The sequence below is a fragment of the Miniopterus natalensis genome, chromosome 22 (genome assembly GCF_054644295.1).
Source record: "Miniopterus natalensis isolate mMinNat1 chromosome 22, mMinNat1.hap1, whole genome shotgun sequence".
Classification (NCBI taxonomy): Eukaryota; Metazoa; Chordata; class Mammalia; order Chiroptera; family Miniopteridae; genus Miniopterus; species Miniopterus natalensis.
The window spans coordinates 12,579,707-12,599,507 of record NC_142102.1 but is presented as its reverse complement, the minus strand read 5'-3'; the positions used below and the strand labels follow the sequence as shown (position 1 = coordinate 12,599,507).

At 56.9% G+C, this 19,801-nt stretch overlaps 1 protein-coding gene across 1 annotated transcript in view; it reads left to right on the top strand.

Moving 5' to 3' along the window:
* Window positions 1–19,801, top strand: part of IQGAP1 (IQ motif containing GTPase activating protein 1) — a 52,760-nt gene that overhangs the window by 18,613 nt on the left and 14,346 nt on the right. Inside the window, exons 3-19 of the mRNA XM_087829129.1 lie at window positions 2,843–2,999; window positions 3,666–3,743; window positions 6,980–7,056; window positions 10,720–10,787; window positions 11,117–11,230; window positions 11,454–11,632; window positions 12,263–12,347; window positions 13,009–13,172; window positions 14,059–14,143; window positions 14,388–14,551; window positions 14,688–14,848; window positions 14,938–15,062; window positions 16,783–16,946; window positions 17,897–17,987; window positions 18,165–18,332; window positions 19,053–19,195; window positions 19,579–19,749. Of these exons, the coding sequence (XP_087685255.1) occupies window positions 2,843–2,999; window positions 3,666–3,743; window positions 6,980–7,056; window positions 10,720–10,787; window positions 11,117–11,230; window positions 11,454–11,632; window positions 12,263–12,347; window positions 13,009–13,172; window positions 14,059–14,143; window positions 14,388–14,551; window positions 14,688–14,848; window positions 14,938–15,062; window positions 16,783–16,946; window positions 17,897–17,987; window positions 18,165–18,332; window positions 19,053–19,195; window positions 19,579–19,749 (2,194 nt within the window). The remainder of the gene's footprint in view (window positions 1–2,842; window positions 3,000–3,665; window positions 3,744–6,979; window positions 7,057–10,719; window positions 10,788–11,116; window positions 11,231–11,453; window positions 11,633–12,262; window positions 12,348–13,008; window positions 13,173–14,058; window positions 14,144–14,387; window positions 14,552–14,687; window positions 14,849–14,937; window positions 15,063–16,782; window positions 16,947–17,896; window positions 17,988–18,164; window positions 18,333–19,052; window positions 19,196–19,578; window positions 19,750–19,801) is intronic.

Below are 19,801 nucleotides of genomic sequence, written 5' to 3'. Positions count from 1 at the left end.
AAAATTTTAAATCTTTGGTCCACTTGCTGTTTACTGTCAGTAGGGAAATGTGAGGTCGGCAGCTGCTTTGTATCTTGTCCTTTCCGGGTGTCTGTGGAGCCTGCACCCCCTCCTTCCCACCCCAGCGCCCTTCCCGCCCCGCTCACCCTTCTCCCAGCCCCTCGAAGGCCTCCGGGGAGACTCGGCCCTTCCTCTGTGATTAGTCAGCATTTCTCTCTGTTTCCAGCGTGTCCCGAGTGAGGACCTTATTCCCTCTCACCTGGACTCCTGAAATACTCGCCCAATGTTTCCCTCCCGACCCCATCGTCCCTGCTCTTGTCATTACTGTTCTGTCTCACATCTGACAGAGCCATTCTTTAAAAAAAAAATTTTTTTTTTAAGTATTTTTTATTGATCTCAGAGAGAGGGAGGGAGGGGGAGAGAGAAACATCAATGATGAGTCATGGATCGGCTGCCTCCTGCTCGCCCCCTGCTGGGGATCGAGGAGCCTGCACCCCTGACCGGGAATCGAACCTCAATCTCCTGGTTCACAGGTTGATGTTCAGCTGCTGAGCCACGCCCGGCTGGGCTCTTTAAAATTTTTTAAATTAACATATTATTTAATTAATTTTAAAATTAAAGTATAGTTGGCCAAGTCATTCTTCTGTTTGAAAACTTTCATGGTTCCCGTTGCCGGCCGATTAAATACTGTGCTCCAGACGCATCGCCACCTAGTCCCCAGCACAGTGATTTGTCATTCCCTAAATGTGCCGTTTGTCTTCATGCCTTTTGGCCCTTTGTTTATGTGATTTCCTTTATCTTAATGTCTCCTTTTCCCGTTGTTCACCCCTGAAAACAATTTATCTTTCAAAGCCTGGCTCAGATTTCATCTATTGTAGCTCCCTGGTTAAGCGGCTCCGTTCCAAGAGGGTGATCGCCGAAGGTGGGGACAGGAGTCAGCACACTTTATAAGTGTTTCCTGAATGGATATGAGTAGATCTTTTATTTTTATTTTTTTGGAAAATTGATTTAAAATATGTATAAAGCTTTATAAAAATAGCCTAAATATGAAAGGTATATAAGGATTATTTATGAAAGCCCTGGCCGGGTAGCAGACTGAGGTGGATAGGGGTTGCCGGTTCGATTCCCGGTCAAGGGCGTATGCCCGAGTTGTGGGCTTGGTCGATCAATGTTTCTCTCTCTCCCTCTTCATTCCTCTCTTTCTAAGTCAATAAAAATATATTTTAAAAAACAAATCAGCCCTGGCTGGTTTTGCTCAGTGGTTAAAGCATCGGCCCACAGACCTAAGGGTCGCGGGTTCGATTTCCAGGTTATTTTTTGGGTGGTACTTATATTGAAAACGAACCATTGAGAAAGATAAGAACCTTCCCTTCCACTTTCTTCAGCTCAGATGAGAAATAGTATAAGAAACACAAGGGTTTGGTCCTGGCCGTGGCCGAGTCCTGATCCCAGGTGGGGGGTGCTGATGGCACGTCACCACTTGGCCGGATGCTCTCAGAACTTTAAGTGACTTATTTGTTAAAACACTTGTTCCTGTAGAAACACTTGTGCTTGAAGAAAAAATGTGAAACCCCCACCCTGGAGTCAGAGCAATTTCCTGAAGCACAGACCTGCCCAGGTCACCCCCAGTTTAAAACCCTCCAGCACCCTCAGTGACCAGGGTGCAAGGCCCCACCCACAAGCTTGGCTCGGCCCGGCCTGGGGACTTTCCCACCCTCACCTCCCAGCGCTCCCCCCGCACCCCACCTTCCCGCGGCGGCAATGCCCAGCCTGCCTCGTGACTGAACTGAGGTTTTGGGAGCATTTGTGCATTAAAGGGAGAGGGAGCGGGAGGTGAGAGGGGCGTGGGGGGGTTGGTGTGGACCAGAAGGTGTTTAGTGAGCTTTCCAACCGTGAGATTCTGTGAATATTAAGACCGTTAAACATGAGACCTGGTAAAAAAGTTGTGTTGGCCAATGATTTTTCTTCTGTGCGTGGATTATTATTATTATTTTTTAAAATTGATTCGAGCCCAGTCGCATGTAGCTCAGCGGTTGAGCATCGACTTAGGATCCAGGAGATTGGGGCTCGATTCCCCATCAGGGAACAGGCCCGGGGTGCAGGCGCCTCGATCCCCAGCAGGGGGCGAGCAGGAGGCAGCCGATCAGTGACTCTCATCATTGATGTTTCTCTCTCTCTCCCTCTCCCTTCCTCTCTCTGAAATCAATATTTATTTTTTAAAAATGAAAATAAAAAATAAATAAAAATTAAAAAATTGATTCCAAAAAGAGGGAGGGAGAGAACCATTGAAGGTCTGCCTCCTGCACGCGCCTTGACTGGGGCTCGAACGGCAGCGAGTTCATTTTTACTGCTTCCGTTAGCGGTGCCTTGGGTGGCTTAGCTGAGATAATCGACCATTAGGCAACCCCAATGCAACCGGGAAAAATCAAACCTAGAAATTCACGGTGAGCTCCGAACGCTAAAACCAGAAGAGAGCTTCGGCAATAAACAGCCGAGACGGCGGCTCCAGTTCCAGCGGTTTCCCGTAGGCGCCCTTACGGAGGAACTTAGGGACCAGGGGCGGGATGCGAGGCCCGTGGGGCGTCGGGGACCCGGGAGCCAGCAGGCTGAGCTGCGGCAGGCGGGGAGCGCAGGGTCGAGGAGCCGGCATGTGCCCGGGCGTTTCCCCAAGTCCCCTGCCCCCGAGATCTGCCTGGGCCAGGACTCGGACGGGCGTGAAACTGGATCTTAAAGGCGCTCAGCTTATGTCCGTCCGAAGTCTGTCCGGGGGGAGTGGGAAGTGGCCTTGAGGCCTCTGAGAGCTTCAGGCCCTCACACCTGTTCTCCCCTCTCCCGTGTGCAGGTGGATGGAGGCCTGTCTCGGGGAGGACCTGCCCCCCACCACGGAGCTCGAGGAGGGCCTGCGCAACGGGGTCTACCTGGCCAAGCTGGGCAACTTCTTCTCCCCGAAAGTGGTGTCCCTGAAGAAAATCTACGACCGGGAGCAGACCAGATACAAGGTGAGCCCTCCCCGCGAGCTCTTGCTTGACAGACGGATGCGAGTAAAAGGCGGGGGGGGGGGGGGGGGCTGTGGGAACTTGGCCGGGACGCGGGGTGAGCTCAGGGTGCAGATCCAACCTCAAGAGGCTTTTGTGTGTCCACGCGCAGGGAAGGGGTCGACCCTCAGCCGGATTAAAATCTCAGCTAGAAGCTTTTCTTAATCAGAAAGCAGATTCTCACGTGTCGAGTCTCGAACAGGCAGCTATTCTGGGGACGGCCCTGTTGAGAGTCTGTAAAGTGTGGGGCGGAATCGGGGGGCGTCAGGGCCCAGCGGCGACTGCGGCAACAGCAGCGGAAGCAACAGTCGTCCGCCTCCACCCCCCACCCTCCGGAGAGCGAATCCTCCTAAAAAATAACAGGCAGAGGTTTAGAGGGCAATGTAGGCGTAGCCTGAAAACGCGGATATTTAAATATATTTGACAATATCGGCTTTGTCATTTAAACTTTATAACAAGCACGTCACGGATACGCGGGAAACTCGGACTCAGAAGGGTGAAGTGACCTGCCCGGCGTGGGCGTGAACGCGGCAGACAGACCTTGACCTTAAGGGGACCTTGTCAGGCCCCCCAGGGGACCCTTTGCGACGCTATTGCCCAGGGCGCCTAACGGCCTTTCGTCTCTTCCAGGCGACCGGCCTCCACTTCCGACACACGGACAACGTGATCCAGTGGCTGAACGCCATGGGCGAGATCGGCCTGCCCAAGGTAGCGCCCCACTTCTGGCCGCGCTCTGGCCGCTTGGGCCCGCGCGCCCCCCTCCTGCCCCTGACGGGGCCCTTTATTTCCAGTCGAATCTTGGGTGACTTTTTTTTTTTTTTTTTTTAAAGTACTTAAGACCCCTTTCCTCTGTTTCTTCTGTTTCTCTCCTGTCCCTCGCGCCCGCCTCAGCCCGCCCTGGAGAAACGCCCTGTGATGCCTTTTACCTTGACTCCGTCGATTTGCAGACTGACAGTGACATTCACGCATCGTGAGATCCGCCGTTTGAACGCGTAGAGTTCAGTGTTGCTGTTTGTTTTTTTTTTAAATATATCTTTATTGATTTCAGAGGGGAAAGGAGAGGGAGAGACAGAGACAGAAACATCAGTGATGAGAGAGTCATTGATCGAGCCCGCAACCCGGGCCTGTGCCCTGACCGGGAATCGAACCCCGATCGCCTGGATCCTAGGTCGATGCTCAACCGCTGAGCCACGGCCGGCCGGGTGTTGCTGTTTTTAATTATTCACAAAGCTGTGGCGTCGGAATTTGACTTGAGGAAACACAAGGGACTCTTTTAGGGATGTTGTCCCCGGGCTTCAGGGTGGCCGAGTGTGCGGGGCGCACGCAGGGTCATTTTCTGCCTCAGATCCCAGAGGCAGTGAAGTGCCGCTCGCCCGCGTGTCTCGTTTTGGCTTCGGCTGTGGTTCGGTTTTGCTCCTGACAGCGCTGCCGACGCGGAATTGATGCACAAACTGCGGTACCTGTGTCACGGGTACGGCTGGGCGAGCTTGGAGTGACGGCTGTCGGGTTGCTCACGGGAGTGTCCCCGCCAGGGCTTTGCTCAGGGTGTTTTTATTGCTGCTCCTAGAGAAACCGTCGTCGCCTGGGCCTGTAAAGGCCGTTTACGCCGGATTATCGCTCTTGGGTGTGGGCGTCTTTCCCCACCAGCCTCCCCATTCCCTCGACCTCAGAATCCCACTTCTCGGAAAAAAATCGAGAGCCAAGCACAGGTTCCTTCACTAGGCGCATAAATCGTGTTGCAGCCACGAGAAAGGGTGACGTCACTGTGCGGACGGAGGAGGTTGGCTGGGATGCACCGAGCGGAAAAAACACGTAACAGGCTAAGGTTAGAAGAGTTTCAGTTCTGGCTAAGATGAGATCACTGTTTTTTGTGCAAAAAATAAAGTGAGTGTTTCTTGGGGAAAAATCCGTTAGGAGATTCAGTTCTCATGCCTGCGTGACGGTGTCAGGGGGTGAGGTTTTTTGTTTTTGTGTGTGTGTGTGTTTTATACTTTCCTATAGACTCTAAATTTTTGTAAGCAGAAGGGAAAAAAAAAAAAGCGAGATGTGGAGCGTTGGGAAGCGGCTAGATGAACATGTGGTGTTTAGCGTGTCTGCCTGTGGAACCGAGTGACATCCAGAGCCGAGTCTCGGCAGAAGACAAGCTTCTGTCTTTCCTTCCAGAGCAGGTCTCTCCCCTGCACCGGCGGGTTTGAGAATTAGGCCCCACGCGCGCGTGTCCGGAAGCGCGGAGCGTCCAGCCCTGGCGGCCCCTTGGCCTTTCTGGGCACCTGCAACGTCCTGTTCCCGGTCCCCTGTGGGGCCGCGTTGGGCAATGACGGGCTAACCTCTTCCCGCGGCGCCCAGAGCCCGGTCGACATTTGCTGTTGATTGTAGGTGCATTATTATAAAATGCATCCTCAGGAATCGACTTCCCTCACCTTTTTTGTGTCCTAACGGCTGCAACCAGCTCAGCTCCCAAGGCTTTCAGGGGCAGCAGGGTCTTCGCAGCTGTCCGTTGTGAAATGTGCAGCCTGCGTGATTTTAGGCACTTAGCCTACACTGTGTCGTTGGCCGTAATAAAATGTATCCTATATAACCGCTCTGCTTGATTTTAAAGGCTTAGCCTACACTGTGTCGTTGGCCGTAATAAAATGTATCCTATATAACGGCTCTGCTTGATTCTAAATGCTTAGCCTACAATGTATCATTGGCCATAATAAAATGTATCTTATATAACCGCTCTGCCTGATTTTAAAGGCTTAGCCTACAATGTATCGTTGGCCATAATAAAATGTATCCTATATAACCCACGATACATGTATATAGCATTTATGGGGATGTCTTCCCTGATCTCTTTATATGGTACGTGCAGCTTGATTTATAGAGAGTCATTGAGATAACTTTTCAGGTCTTAGCCTTTTTTGCCTGTTTATTATTGGCCGGCGCCTCCTTGAAATATTTTGTTATCTTGAGCTTGACTTTTTAAAAATTGTTTTGACTCTGCCGGCCGGTCCCGGTTTCCTCAGCTATTCCGCCTCCGGCCTCCTCGTGGTGGGTGCTCCTTAAGGTGCGCCCGTATTTTGGCTACATGGGCCCGTTCTCGTGGTTCCAGTTATTTTCGAAAATGCTTTGCTGCAAGATAAACACAGTCTCTTCCGCTGGACGTGTCTCCTTGGAGAGCCTTCTTTCGCCTAAGATTCCTCCCCTCGAACCGAACCTGTCTCTTCCGCCATGCGACCTTCCCTCCTCTCCTGAATGGGACCGGCTACCATGTCCCGGTCACGCAGCCTCTAAACCTTAGCTGTAGCTTGGCCTCCTAAATGCGCTCGTCCCCTGGGCGCGTTTGATTCCCAGTGTCTCTCGTATCTGCTGAAACCGCCAGCCTGCCCTTAGCTCCCCCCCATTCAGTATAACCCGGGTCCCGTCTCGGGTCAGATCTTCCCGGGTCCCGAGGCTCTGATTTTAATTCTCGGCTCCAGGGTTGGGACTCTCCTGGGTTTCAGACTCTCCTGGCTTTCGGGGTCCTCCTCATCCGACTCCATTCTACCCGCCCAACCCCGTTTTCCCGTTTCCGACATGTATTCTCTGCTCTCTTTGGGATGATTGGCTCACAGCAGCTGCGATTGTCACCTTTCCGGAGGGGACATCTCCGCCTCGGGAAGGGAGCATGGAGAGTTGGGGAAATTATCTAAAAAGACGACTCTGGTGTACCCCATTTATTGAGGGGAGCAGCATAAAAGCAAAGACTCGAGCACCATGCCTCAAGTCCTGCCTTCACTCCTTGCGTTGCTGACCGTTAAATGTCTTCTCGCCCTAATGAAATTATTTGCTGAAGGCCAGCAATGTTTCTAATTGTCTGATTGTCTTATTTGTATTATTGATGATTGGGAAATGATTTAACAAACCCCGGGGATGGATACTCCACCCTACTGGATATTTACTATACTTTTATTTCTCCTTAGATTTTCTACCCAGAAACTACAGACATCTATGACCGGAAGAACATGCCGAGATGTATCTATTGTATCCATGCACTCAGGTAAATCAGATTTTCTTGGTAAAAATAAGCAGTAGCTTCAGACCTTTCCAATCAAATAGGATGCTATTATCTTAAGAAAATGCTGAGAAACAGCCGTGTTTTCCTAGGGGGTAGAGAGAAAGGATTTACTTAGTCCCACAATAGAAGACAATTCTGCTGTGAAAATGTGATATAATCTTTCATTGCCGATCTAGTGCTTCTGTGAACTGGGCGATTCACTTGGGATGCAGCCGCTTTCTTTTTAATTAAGATCTCTTAAAAATTGATAAAAAGCGCATGCGTTTGAAAGCTTTTCTTGTTTATCAATTTGGCTTCAAGCCGATTCACCGAATCACAGAAGAAACGGTGCCTCGATGCTCTTCAGTGGTACAACCCAATTTTGCCAACATCTCCAAATAATACCAGGAAACGCCAAACGGATGATTTATAATTTATTTAGATCCTCGCCAAGCCGTTGGCTCGTTAGATAACTTTTGTGCCGACACAGACAAATGGGAACTGAAACAAAGTAAAGCCCTTTCACGGTTTTACAGTAAATTTGGACGCTGACTTCATTGTAAGTTCCTGACTTAGAATCAACAAAGCCCAAAACTGGAAGGAAGAGGCCATGTACGCGGCGGGCGGGGGCTCAGGGTGCGATGGGCGTGGGTGCTGCCGATGGCCGATGGCCGTGGGGCCGAGGGAGACACCCAGCCTCCCCGGCAGCCCTCCCGCCCCCGCGGCTCCGCTTCGCCCACCCTGCCCTTTCCCTGGATGCCCCTTCCGCCAGGTGCCACCTCGGATACATTTTTTGATACATTTTTAAACTTCTGATCTTTCAGGCAGAATTAGCTACTTCCCATCTTTGTAGCAACTCCAGCGTTACTTTGTAGAAACCTCTTACTTCGAGGACACCGCTTGTTACATTGTATCCCCATGACTTGTTCTTATAGAAAAGTTGTTTTTTGCGGCTCCTCATGTTTGGGTCCCTAGCGCCTAGATGCCTAGGGCACAGCTGGCAAAAATCACACGTGGTAACAACCGTCCAGCCCCTCCTCCGGCTCAAGGGGATATTTTCCGCCCTGTACATAAACGTAAAGGGGACGCGGCACCTCCCCTTTATCCGAGGCTTTATGTTTGTCTCGCCTGCGCCAGGCCCGTCTTAGCTCCATTCCCACGGCCTTGGGGAGGCTTCGTGATCTCCGCTGACTCCGGCTCATGCCTCTGTCTAAACCCCAGCGGTTGGTTTGTTTTATTCGTTTTGGTTGTTTAGTCAGATACGGTTTCTTCCATATGTTTAATTTTTTTCATTGTTAGCATCTTAGGGACAGAGGTCACGTCTTCCGTTTCTTTTCCCCTCGAGGGCACGTAGCCTCGTGCTGGGAAACTGGTAACGAGAGAATTCTTTCAACTGCTCAGGAAGGGGTGACATCTAGGGCAAGTTTCAGGCCGCAGCAGTTTGAAATGTATGCGTCTGAGTCAAAACCAGGTGAATCCTGATGGAACCCGAGTTACGAGAGGCCTGCCCGTGTCCGTAACCTTGGGGGGGGGGGGGGCCGCGCTGGCAGAATCCCTCCCTGGTCCCTGCGGCGTCCCAGGTCCTCAGAGTCTCAGAAACGGAGGTGAAGAGTTAACGGCTCCTTTCGAATGCCGGAGCCTGAACGCGAAAGGGAGGAAGTCCGCTATTGTTTCCCATTTCTCTTCAGCGGCGCAGCCGGGCTCGGAAAGAATACGCAGCGTGTTCCGCTCGCCGGCCTCTGTTTTCTTTCCTCCCTAATTGAGCTTTTCCTGGCGGGTGGGTGGGCGACACTCGGTAACGCGTAGGAAGCGAGCGTACCCGATTCTCCAGGACACACAGCCCCGTCCACGGGCACCAACCTCACGCCCTGGACGCGGGAGGCGCCCGCTCGGCCCCCTCTTGGATCAGCAGTAACAGAGAAGCATCGGCTCCCCGGCTTTTCCCTTCCTGCCCCCCCTTTAAGTCTCGACTGGAATTATCCCGGAGACAGCCTCTGTGCTAAATCCTCCTAAATAAGCGACTCTTGTGGGTCACATTCCGCTCTCAGATGAGACCCCGGTTCCCCAGCACCCCCAATACATTGCTCGACTTCATCTCAGTGCCCCTGAGAGATTAACTTTCTAAGGACCGATCTGGGGGGTAAACAGACCCACAGATCTTTATCCCGAATTCAAAGGAAACCTGAAAGCTCTGAAGGTTAAGTTTAAGTTTGGCTCAAAATCTGACCAGGATCAACTTGCTGGCAAAACCTGATCAGAATTCCTTGCGGTCGTTTATTGTGGTCGGCCTACCTGGTGCGATTCTGCGAGAGGCGGTGCGTCCGCTAAGCACCACGCCCGCCGGGAAACCCTCCTCGCACCTGAGAAGCTCTGAATTTCCCTGTCTGGCCCGAGGGTTTCGGATACGGGGGTCCTGGGCCCGGGCGAGAGCCTGTTTCCTAATCCGCCGCGGCGTTGGGGTTGCGGGGCCTTTACGGACAGCCGCTGAGATCAGAGTGACCTCTAGGCCTCCCGGCCGCCGGCTGAGACGCGCGGGACCCAGACTGGCTCGCAGCTTGTTTGTGACGCGGGCGCGGGGCTCCCTCCGTTTCCGCTGAGGTTCAGGACCTTTGATTTGGGGCAAGAGGATCTACGTGGCCCCTGTGGTGACTGTCGGAGCGTCGGCATCGCCTTAAAATATTCCCGCCGCTTCCAACGAGAGAAAAGAAAGGCGGCGCCCAGGCCTTACCTCCTCCGCTTTGCACGATGGGCGGCTGGCCGTCGATGCAGCACCTTGAGTCTGCCGCCCAAGGACGCCCAAGGTCGCTGACAGCTCAGGGCTGTGATGGCGACGCCCACGCTCCGGTTTGAAAGTAGGAATGAAAGGGGAAGAAATCCCCGGAGAGAAAGAGTTGAGGACTCGGGTGGAACCGCTCATGCGGGTGAAAATAGATAAGGGAAGTTTGAGCTTTGCCGGGCTCTGCGCAGACGTTGGCGAGCAGGACTTTAATTTATTGTCCCTGCCTCCGTGATGCTTAGAGTCTGGTAGATTTTAATTTATAAAGGAAAATATATTATGTATACATATAATATATGTATAATTATATACATATATGTATATAAATAATATATAAAAATTATATATAATATATATTATATATAAATATATTATATACATATTATACATTATATTATATATACATTATATATATTATATTATATATTATAAACATAGAATATGTGCCCTATTTAAAACTCCTAAACTTACCTGAAACGTTCCCATCGGCGATATGAATTTAAATTCGATTTTTTTTTTTTTTTTTTTATCCGGCTCATTTTCGTGAGACTTTTTCTAAAATGTCTTGTTACGTGGAACGTTGGTCGCGGGGAGGTAAACCGAAGGGAAGATCCTCTACGTACCTTCATTACGTTAACCACCCGCGGGCTTCGCGCTGGCACTTGGGCGTGAGCCCGTGTCCGCCGGTTCCAGCCCAGCGCCTTCCCGGCCACCTTATGGGGCCTTTTCAGGACGAACGAGGCTGGGGCTGGGGCCGACCGCGGGCTGCACCGGGGAAGGCGGACACGCCCCGGGCGCCCCTGTACGGGGCCTGCGGGCTCTGGGCGCCCATGTCCCCCCCCAGGAGCCTCGCGGCCCGGCCTAACCCCGGGCACGTCTGTGTTTTCCAGCCTGTACCTGTTCAAACTGGGCCTCGCGCCTCAGATCCAAGACCTGTACGGGAAGGTCGACTTCACAGGTAAGGGAAAGACGGGCGGTCGCCTCCGCCCGGGTGCTGGGCAGGGCCCCGAGCTCGGAGCGTCCGGCTCTGCCCCTCGGCCGGGACAGGGGCCCGTGTCCGCCCGGGAAGAGCGTTTAGCACATAAGACGAAATACTTGCTGTTAACGGGAGGCGTTCAACGTCCGCGTTCCCTGAGAGAACCGCCTCCCGTGTCCTGTCTCGTTAAAACCCTCCTGGCGGCCCAAAGGGGCAGATCCCGTCTCTGTGGCCCAGGGGCCGGCGTCCTTCCCCCCGAGTCGCAGGGAGGCGCCCGGCGTGCTGACCGGGGCCCCGCTTCTCGCCCGCAGAGGAAGAAATCAACAACATGAAGATCGAGCTGGAGAAGTACGGGATCCAGATGCCGGCCTTCAGCAAGATCGGGGGCATCCTGGCCAACGAGCTCTCGGTGGACGAAGCCGCGCGTAAGGGGGCGAAGCTCGGGCGGGGCGGCCGCTTCCAGGGAGGGGCAGGGGGCCGTGCCTTAGTTGTAAACACTGCTCGAGGCTTTTATGCTCTTGCGACTTGGGAATGAGCGGGTGGTTTTGATCGTGACACGGACCGTAGACAGCGAGGCCTCCCAGCGTCGCTCTGGGCCCGGGCCGCTCCCCGGGTGACGCAGGGCCTGTGCCTCGCCTTGGCTTTCAGTCCACGCGGCCGTCATCGCCATCAACGAAGCCGTGGACCGGCGGGTTCCGGCCGACACGTTTTCGGCCTTGAGGAACCCCAACGCCATGCTCGTGAACCTCGAGGAGCCCTTGGCGTCCACCTACCAGGATGTGCTCTACCGGGCCAAGCACGACAAGATGGCCAACGCCAGGAACCGGGTAAAAACGGGGCGTCCCTTCCTCCCCCATCGAGTCACCTCCGTCTCTCGTCCGGTTTGACCCCACGTTAAAAATCGGCTCGATTGAGGTTTAATTTACATACAGGGGAGTCCCCCCCCGTTTTAAGTGTGCGGTTCGATGAGTGTTGACAAATGCATGTCGTTTGTGTCACCGTCGCCCCAAAATTTCCCGGCCCCCCCCGTTCGCAGTCAGTCTGTCCCCGACGCCTCGCCCCTGACCTCGGTCACCTCCCAAACTGCCTTTATCACCGAGGTCGTCTCTTACGAGAAATTCATATAAATGAGGCGGAATCGCGCAGGAGGAGGCCTCCTGGCCTCAGGATCCGCTTCCGCTTCTACTTTCTGCTCAAATGTGCTGCGAGCCAGTGAGAGGCCCTGAGCGCCGGGCCCTGGGTGCGCCCTTCCCGCCGGGCCCGGGGCAGGGCCGGCCGCGTGCCGACGAGCGAGCGGGGAGGACGGGCCCGTCCCCGCCCAGCGGCCCGCCGTTTGCACTCCCGGCCGCGCCCTCCCGCGCGCTTGGCGCTGTCGCGGGGGGAGAGGAGCTCGCGCGTGTTCCCGTGGCTCCTCCGCGCCCTGGGCTCACCTGGTGGGGCGTCTGACTCCCTTTCAGACAGAAAACTCGGAGCGGGAGAGAGACGTGTACGAGGAGCTGCTCACTCAGGCCGAAATTCAAGGCAACGTCAACAAAGTCAACAGTAAGTGTCCCCGGGGCAGGCGCCCGAGGGGGTGACAGAGCCGGGAGAGTGTTGGCCTGGCCTTCGGCTGATGACACAGTTTGTGGACATCAGTGGACTCACTTAGTCACCGTGGCCGTGGCCCGTGGCCTGTGACCTGTGGCTCGTGGCCGTGTCCTCAGGTCGGGCCCACACGCTCTCCTGGCTGTAGCTTCTCCATGGATCTTTTTGGCCTGTTTTGCTCTTTCACTCTGTGTTACATGGTTAAAAAAAACACCTTTTCCCTCTCTAACGATGCTCATGAATCAACGTCCGGGGACGTGGTGCATTTCCGTGGGAGGCCCACCCTCCGGCATGGTCGTGTGACCCCAACCGCCCCTCGGCGTTCAGGGCCAGCGCGGCTTGTGTGGGCCTCGCTCGGTGCCCCTTTCTCCGCTCCCACGTTGGTGCCGGGCTGTCTACACCTGGAAGTGGGCCTGGGGCCTGTTAAATCTGACCAACGGCCTGGACGGCCTGAAGGCTCCTTTCCAGGCCCCAGATCCTACGCTTCCCTGAGGGTCCAGGATCCAGGCCACCCGATGCCGACCCCGGGTGGGAACCGGGTGGGCGCGGGGCGGGAAACGTCCCCGAGGCTGGGGCGTGAGCGTCACGTTCCCTCAGCCCCTCGCCTTCTGCCCCTCAGCGTTCTCCGCGTTGGCCAACGTCGACCTGGCCCTGGATCAGGGGGGCGCCCTGGCCCTGTTCCGGGTCCTGCAGTCGCCGGCGCTGGGCCTGCGCGGGCTCCAGCAGCAGAACAGCGAGTGGTACCTGAAGCAGCTGCTGAGCGACAGGCAGCAGAAGAGACAGGTGACGGGTCCCGGGCCCCACGGGAGGGCTTGTGCGCATCCCTCTGAGCCCCGTGCATACAAATTAGGTTTTTAAAATGTCCTCGGCGAAGGACACCTTGTCTCCAGCTCGGCCTGGCTTCGGAGTTGAAAGTCGTTTAATGTGAACAAGCTCCCCCCTCCCAGTCTAGCCACCCCCCACCTGAAGCCTTCCCCTTGGCCCCCCAAAGCCATTGGGGAAAACCTGAGGGGTTTTTTTGTTGTTTTTTTAATATATTTTATCGATTTCAGAGAGAGGAAGGGAGAGGGAGAGAGAGAAACATCAGTGATGAGAGTCACTGATCGGCCGCCTCCTGCTCGCCCCCTGCTGGGGATCCAGGAGCCTGCAGCCCCGACCGGGAATCGAACCGCGACCTCCCGGATCCTCGGTCGACGCTCCACCGCCGAGCCACGCCGGCCGGGCAAAGCCTGAGTTTTTTATGTTCTCCCCTGGAATTTCCCCTGTGAGAAACCCCCCTCACCGTGTCCTGGCCGACACCCGGGGGGGGGGCTCGCTGAGCAGTGGACGGTGCAGGTTGCTCTCGGGGGTATTTTTGGGAACAAACATGAGGGTCTCTCTTTTCTGCCTAAACGATGGCTGGTGCTCATCTTCCAAGTGCCCGGCGCCTACGGGCCCGAGCCCGTGGCGTAAACGCGCCCGTGATTCTGGAAGCATTTTTATCTCAGGACATTTTGATGTTTCTCGTGGAATCTCTCTAAAAGCATTCCGGTGCCCAGAGAGTCACTCTGCACCAGACGCGGCCGGGCCGCGCCCTTGGCCGCACGTAGCCTGAGCGGTCGCTGGTCCCCGGGGCTCTCGGTCCAGGGCGGGAGCGACCTCGACGTAACGGTTCTTTGCGTCCCCGCAGGGCGGCCAGGCGGATCCCCTGCAGAAAGAGGAGCTGCAGGCTGCCGTGGACGCCGCTAACAGCGCCGCCCAGCAGTACCAGAGAAGTAAGTCCCGCGGCGGGGCTCCCGAAATTCCAAGGGGGGGGGACAGTGGCTTCGTGTCACCGCGGGTGGGGGTGTCTGAGGTCGGAGCCCGTCACGCCTCCCGCCGCCCCAGCCCCCTCGCCTGCGGCGGCCGCCCGGCCAACAGCTCGCCCACAGAATGCGACCCGGTTCTGTGGCAGTTGGCGTCTCCCTCCCCGCGGGGCCCGCGCTCAGCCGGCCGTGTTCCCCGCCCGTTTCCCACCAGGGCTGGCGGCCGTGGCGGCGATCAACGCCGCCATCCAGAAGGGCGTCGCTGAGAAGACGGTTCTGGAACTGATGAACCCCGAGGCCCAGCTGCCCCAGGTGTACCCGTTCGCCGCCGACCTCTATCAGAAGGAGCTGGTGACCCTGCAGCAGCAGAGCCCGGAGGTGAGCCCGCCCGGCCCCTGAGGGGCCGTGTCCCCGCGGCGAGGGGCGGCCGGCGCACCGAGCGTTTTTAACCGGAGACCCGGGCCCCTCGGTGTGCCCGGCCGCCCCTCCTCACCCTGCCCCCCCGTCCGTCCAGCATAGCCTCACACACCCCGAGCTGTCCGTGGCGGTGGAGATGCTCTCGTCGGTGGCCCTCATCAACCGGGCGCTGGAGTCGGGCGACATGAACACGGTGTGGAGGCAGCTGAGCAGCTCGGTCACGGGCCTGACCAACATCGAGGAGGAGAACTGTCAGAGGTGGGCGCCCGGGCGGCCTGCACGGCCCCGCGACCCCCGGGGTCCCCCCTTCCCCGCGCGTCACTGTCTTCTCCGCGGGCCCGGGGCAGGTACCTCGACGAGCTGGTGAGGCTGAAGGACCAGGCCCACGCCGATCGGAACGAGTTCATCACGTGGAACGACATCCAGGCCTGCGTGGACCACGTGAACCTGGTGGTGCGGGAGGAACACGAGCGTGAGTCGCCCTCTCGGGTCCCCGGGCGACGCGGGGAGAGACGGCTCGATCCCTGTGGGCTGGGCCTAAACACGACTCCGGGGGCGATTTTTGAAAATTGAAATAATACGTTTAACTCAAAAGCTAAGGCTGGGGGGGTGTTTTCGAAACACACCGGGCAACGGCTACCGTCAGGTGCAGGCCGTCGGAGCTGAAATTCCCAGGAGGCCAGTTGGACTCGATCTGTCATTTTTTGCTGCTGTTAGAACTGGTCGTCTGGCCCAGCGACCGGGAGCCGCGCGGGCTCAGGGCCGGGTCCTCCCTCCCCGTGGCTCCTGCCGCCTCCGGCATCGGCCGGGTGCCCCCAGTCCTCGGGTCACCACGATCCTGAACAGCTTGCCTTAAATTCAGGCCTTTCCTCTACCCACTGAGGTTCGGTGATGCTCTAAGGCCGACGCACAGGACGCAGGGAAGCGCTGTCCTTGTTGTAGTTTTATTACGAAGGACATAAACCCGGACAAGCCAGAGGAAGAGCCTGTAAGGGGGTGTCTGGTGGGGTGTCCTCAGGGTGCGGCACGTCCTGCGCCTCACAGCCGGGCCGGCTCCCCTGAGCGTCGGGTACCCAGGTGTTTTATCGGGGGCACGTTACATACAAATGATTGTATCATCGGCCGGGTGATTAAACTTAATTTCTAGCCCGGCCGGGCAAGATATATTTTTTTAAAACCCACAAAAAACAAACTTAATTTCCAGCCTGGCCAGCGTGGCTCAGCGGTTGAGCATCGACCTAGGATCCAGGCGATTGGGGTTCGATTCCCGGTCAGGGCACAGGCCCGGTCCCCAGTCGGGGGTGAGCAGGAGGCAGCCGATCAATGACTCTCATCATTGACGTTTCTCTCTTTCTCTCTCCTTTCCTCTCTCTGAAATCAATAAAGATATATATATATATATATGTATATATATATGTATATATATATATTTATTTTTAAAGACTTATTTTATTTTTATTTTTTTAATTTTTTTGTTTATTTTAAATATATCTTTATTGACTTCAGAGAGAGGAAAGGAGAGGGAGAGAGAAACATCAGTGATGAGAGAGTCATTGATCGAGCCCACAACCCGGGCCTGTGCCCTGACCGGGAATCGAACCCCGATCGCCTGGATCCTAGGTCGATGCTCAGTCGCTGAGCCACGCCCGCCCGGGCAAGATATATTTTTTAAAAACCCACAAAAAACAAACCTAATTTCCAGATCCCCCTCCTGTCCCTGAAAGTGGGGAGACTGGGCCACTATCAGGCCCCAGGGCTCAGAGCCCCAGTCTCCTAATTCTCCGCGGTCGGTCTTTGCGGCCGGCCGGCCCCCACCCCGAAACCAGCCCGGGGGCCCCAGCCGTCGCCGGCCTAGCGTGAGCTCAGGGTGCTCCCAGGGGCCACCAGAGTCACAAAGGTCCTCCCGTCACCTGGGACATTCTGAGGGTCTAGAGCCAGTGTCATCGAAACCTTGACGCTTTTACATCAGAGCAGCCGCCCCTGAACCACGGGGACTTGAGCCTCCTACAGGGTTCTGGGCAGAGGGGCGTCTCCTTCCGATGAAACCAGCGCTAAACTTCGTAAAATCGCGCCGCTCGGTCCAGCCTGGATCGCGGCAAAGCCCGGGCGGGCTTTTTCCTGCTGCGCGCCTGTAAAGATGGCTCCGTGTACAGAGCTTCTCAACGCCCTGGCCTCTGTCTCTTGGCCTTCAGGGATTCTGGCCATCGGTTTAATCAACGAGGCCCTGGACGAGGGCAACGCCCAGAAGACCCTGCAGGCCCTGCAGATCCCCGCGGCCAAGCTGGAGGGCGTCCAGGCGGAGGTGGCCCAGCACTACCAGGACACCCTGATCCGGGCGAAGAGGGAGAAAGCCCAGGTGGGTGGCGTCAGAGTGGGTCACTTCTGTCCAGGGACCTTGGCCGCCCCCCCCGGGCACCGAGGGCCCCTCCCCTGGCCCATCAGCGACCGTCCCGTGAGCCAGTTCAGGGCCCCGGAGGGACACCAGGGGCGAGGGGCACAGACTGTCTTCCGGAAGCTTTGCTGTTTTGCACATTTGTGGCTGGGTTTTTTTTAGTTTTTTTTTTTTTTTTTTTTATATTATCACTGTAGACACAGCTCTGTTCCTAAGTAAATCCTGCATTGAAATATAGGATCCGGGAAAAATGCACCAGCCGTATAAGTAGACAGTCGTATAAATTGTCCGAAGTGAGCACACCCGTGTGACTGGTGTGCGGGGTGTAAAAAGCACGAACAGACCCCCCCCCCCCCCGCGTCCCTCCCGGTCCCCGAGAACCCCTCCGACGGCGGTCAGCAGCCGGCGTCCTGGCCCTGACACCGTGGCGGGTGGGTCTCCGCTTGGACCCCGCTTTCCCGTTGCTCTGCGCGCCTCGTAATTTTTGAAACTGGGACGTGCGAATAAAATAACAGGGCAGCTCCGAAAACGCGACCGGGGCCCCTCCTCGGGGTGGGCCGCTGGTCAGTGGCCGCTCCTTCTGCGCGTGTCCACCGATGGCCCCGCTCGCTGAGCTGGCGGCCAGCCCCCGATCGACCGGGCAGGAGTCCCCTGGGTGCCGTCCCCGGGCGGCCCTCCTGCCCCCCCAGCTCCCCTTGGCCGCCTGCGCCCCTCGCGGTCGCCTTCCCGTGTCCCGCGCTGTGTCTGAGGCGCTTCCCTCCCAGCCTTTCGCCTGTTCTCCGGCGCCGGGCCTCCTCCAGGGGACGAGTCCACGCGTCCCTCGCGTTTCCAAGCTTCCTGGGTGTCTGACCGCGCCCCGGGAGCCCCTCGCTCGCCCGCGCCCCGAGTTCACGGCTCTTTGTGTGGTTTTGCAGGAAACGCAGGACGAGTCGGCCGTGCTCTGGTTGGACGAGATCCAGGGCGGCGTCTGGCAGTCGAACAAGGACACGCAGGAGGCACAGAGGTGTACGTGCGATGGTGGCCGGCGGGCGGGGGGCCCGGGCTCCCCGAACCCGCGCCTTGGCCTGACCGAGCTGGGGACCAGCGGGGGGAGCGGTCGGCCAGGGGGGCACAGCCGGGCGACCTCGCGCAGAATCGGGGGACCCGCTGAGCTATTCGGGTGACAGCCCTCTTCCGCGACAGTTGCCTTGGGGATCTTCGCCATTAACGAGGCCGTGCAGAGCGGCGACGTCGGGAAAACGCTGGGCGCCCTGCGGTCCCCGGACGTGGGCCTGTACGGAGTGATCCCCGAGTGCTGTGAGACCTACCACAGCGACCTCGCCGAGGCCCAGAGGAAAAAGCTGGCGGCAGGTGCGTTGCGGCCAAAGAACCGCGCGTCCCGAGGCCGAGGACGCGAGTGCGAGGGGAGGGGACCGCCCGTGGGGAAAGGTCCTTTCCTGCAGAAGTACAGGATTTAGACTTATTTTAAACGCCCTAAGGAGACGGTAATATCCCTATTTTTGAAAAAAATACTTTCTTTTTTCCCCCTGTGTTTAAAAAGATCCACTTTCTGAAAACGCAGGAAGCGTCAAAATATTTGGCTGGCCTTTTACAGGGATTTGGTAGCTCCTGTGGCGTGATAGGTAGAAGCGGTTTATCTGCAAAAGGTGGGGAAATAATAAAAGATTTCCCCCCTTCTATGGCCCCCCCCTTTTTTTAAATTAACCGGAGAGGCTGGACGGTCGCCGATCTTTTATGAGAAAGTGGTTTTCTGAGACGTAGGGTCCGAGTCGTTGGTTGTGGACGGAGCAGAGCCAATCGAAGCTCCATCCACAGCTGCGCTTTGTGGGCATTTTCTGTCTATAACGTAGACGTGAGGGGGCCACGGGCGACCCCACAGAGCCGTCGCTTACGAGGGGCCTAGGACCTGCCCCCTTCACCGTCACGGACCCAGGCAGCAGGCGTCCGGATGGGTCTTTATGTAGATCGCTAACCCGACCAGAACCGTCCGGCCCCGTCCCGTCCGCCCCACGGGCGCGGGGCGGGGGGACGCGGCCCTGGGCCTCCTGATCTCCGCTTTCCCGCCGCCAGGAGACAACAGCAGCAAGTGGGTGAAGCACTGGGTGAAAGGCGGCTACTATTACTACCACAACCTGGACACGCAGCGCGGAGGCTGGGACGAGCCCCCCGGCTTCGTGCAGAACTCGGCGCAGCTTTCGCGGGAGGAGATCCAGGTGGGCCTCGGAGGGAGCCGCTGGCCGGGGGGCGGGTTAGCCCGGCCGTCGGGTCACCTCTGCGCGGGCCCCGGGGGCGGAAGCCCGACTGAAATGAAGGCCGTGTCGCCGGCTGGTTTAGAGAAGCTGTTTTTCTATTGGGGGGGGCCCCAGGGCCTAAATGAGGGAAGCGTCAGGACTGCAGGGGGTGAAGGAAGGGCCCGCGTTTTTGTCTGTGGCGTCTGGGGCCCAAGTGGCAGACCTGGAGTCACTCTCGTCGCTCAAAGGCCCGGCGCCGCCCGAGAGAGCGGTGAGGCCTAGCGGGTGCCGCGGGCGACGCCGTGTGAAGGACCCGTGCCCCTTCTCACCCGCGCGTGTCTTCCCCTGCGACCCCCGGCCCGCAGAGCTCCATTTCCGGGGTGACGGCCGCGTATAACAGGGAGCAGCTGTGGCTGGCCAACGAGGGCCTCATCACGAAGCTGCAGGCCTGCTGCCGCGGGTACCTGGTGCGGCAGGAATTCCGATCCAGGATGAACTTCCTGAAGAAGCAGATTCCCGCCATCACCTGCATCCAGGTACTTCAGGGCCTGGCGCCCCGAGCGGGGCTCTTAGGGCCGAGGGCGTGAC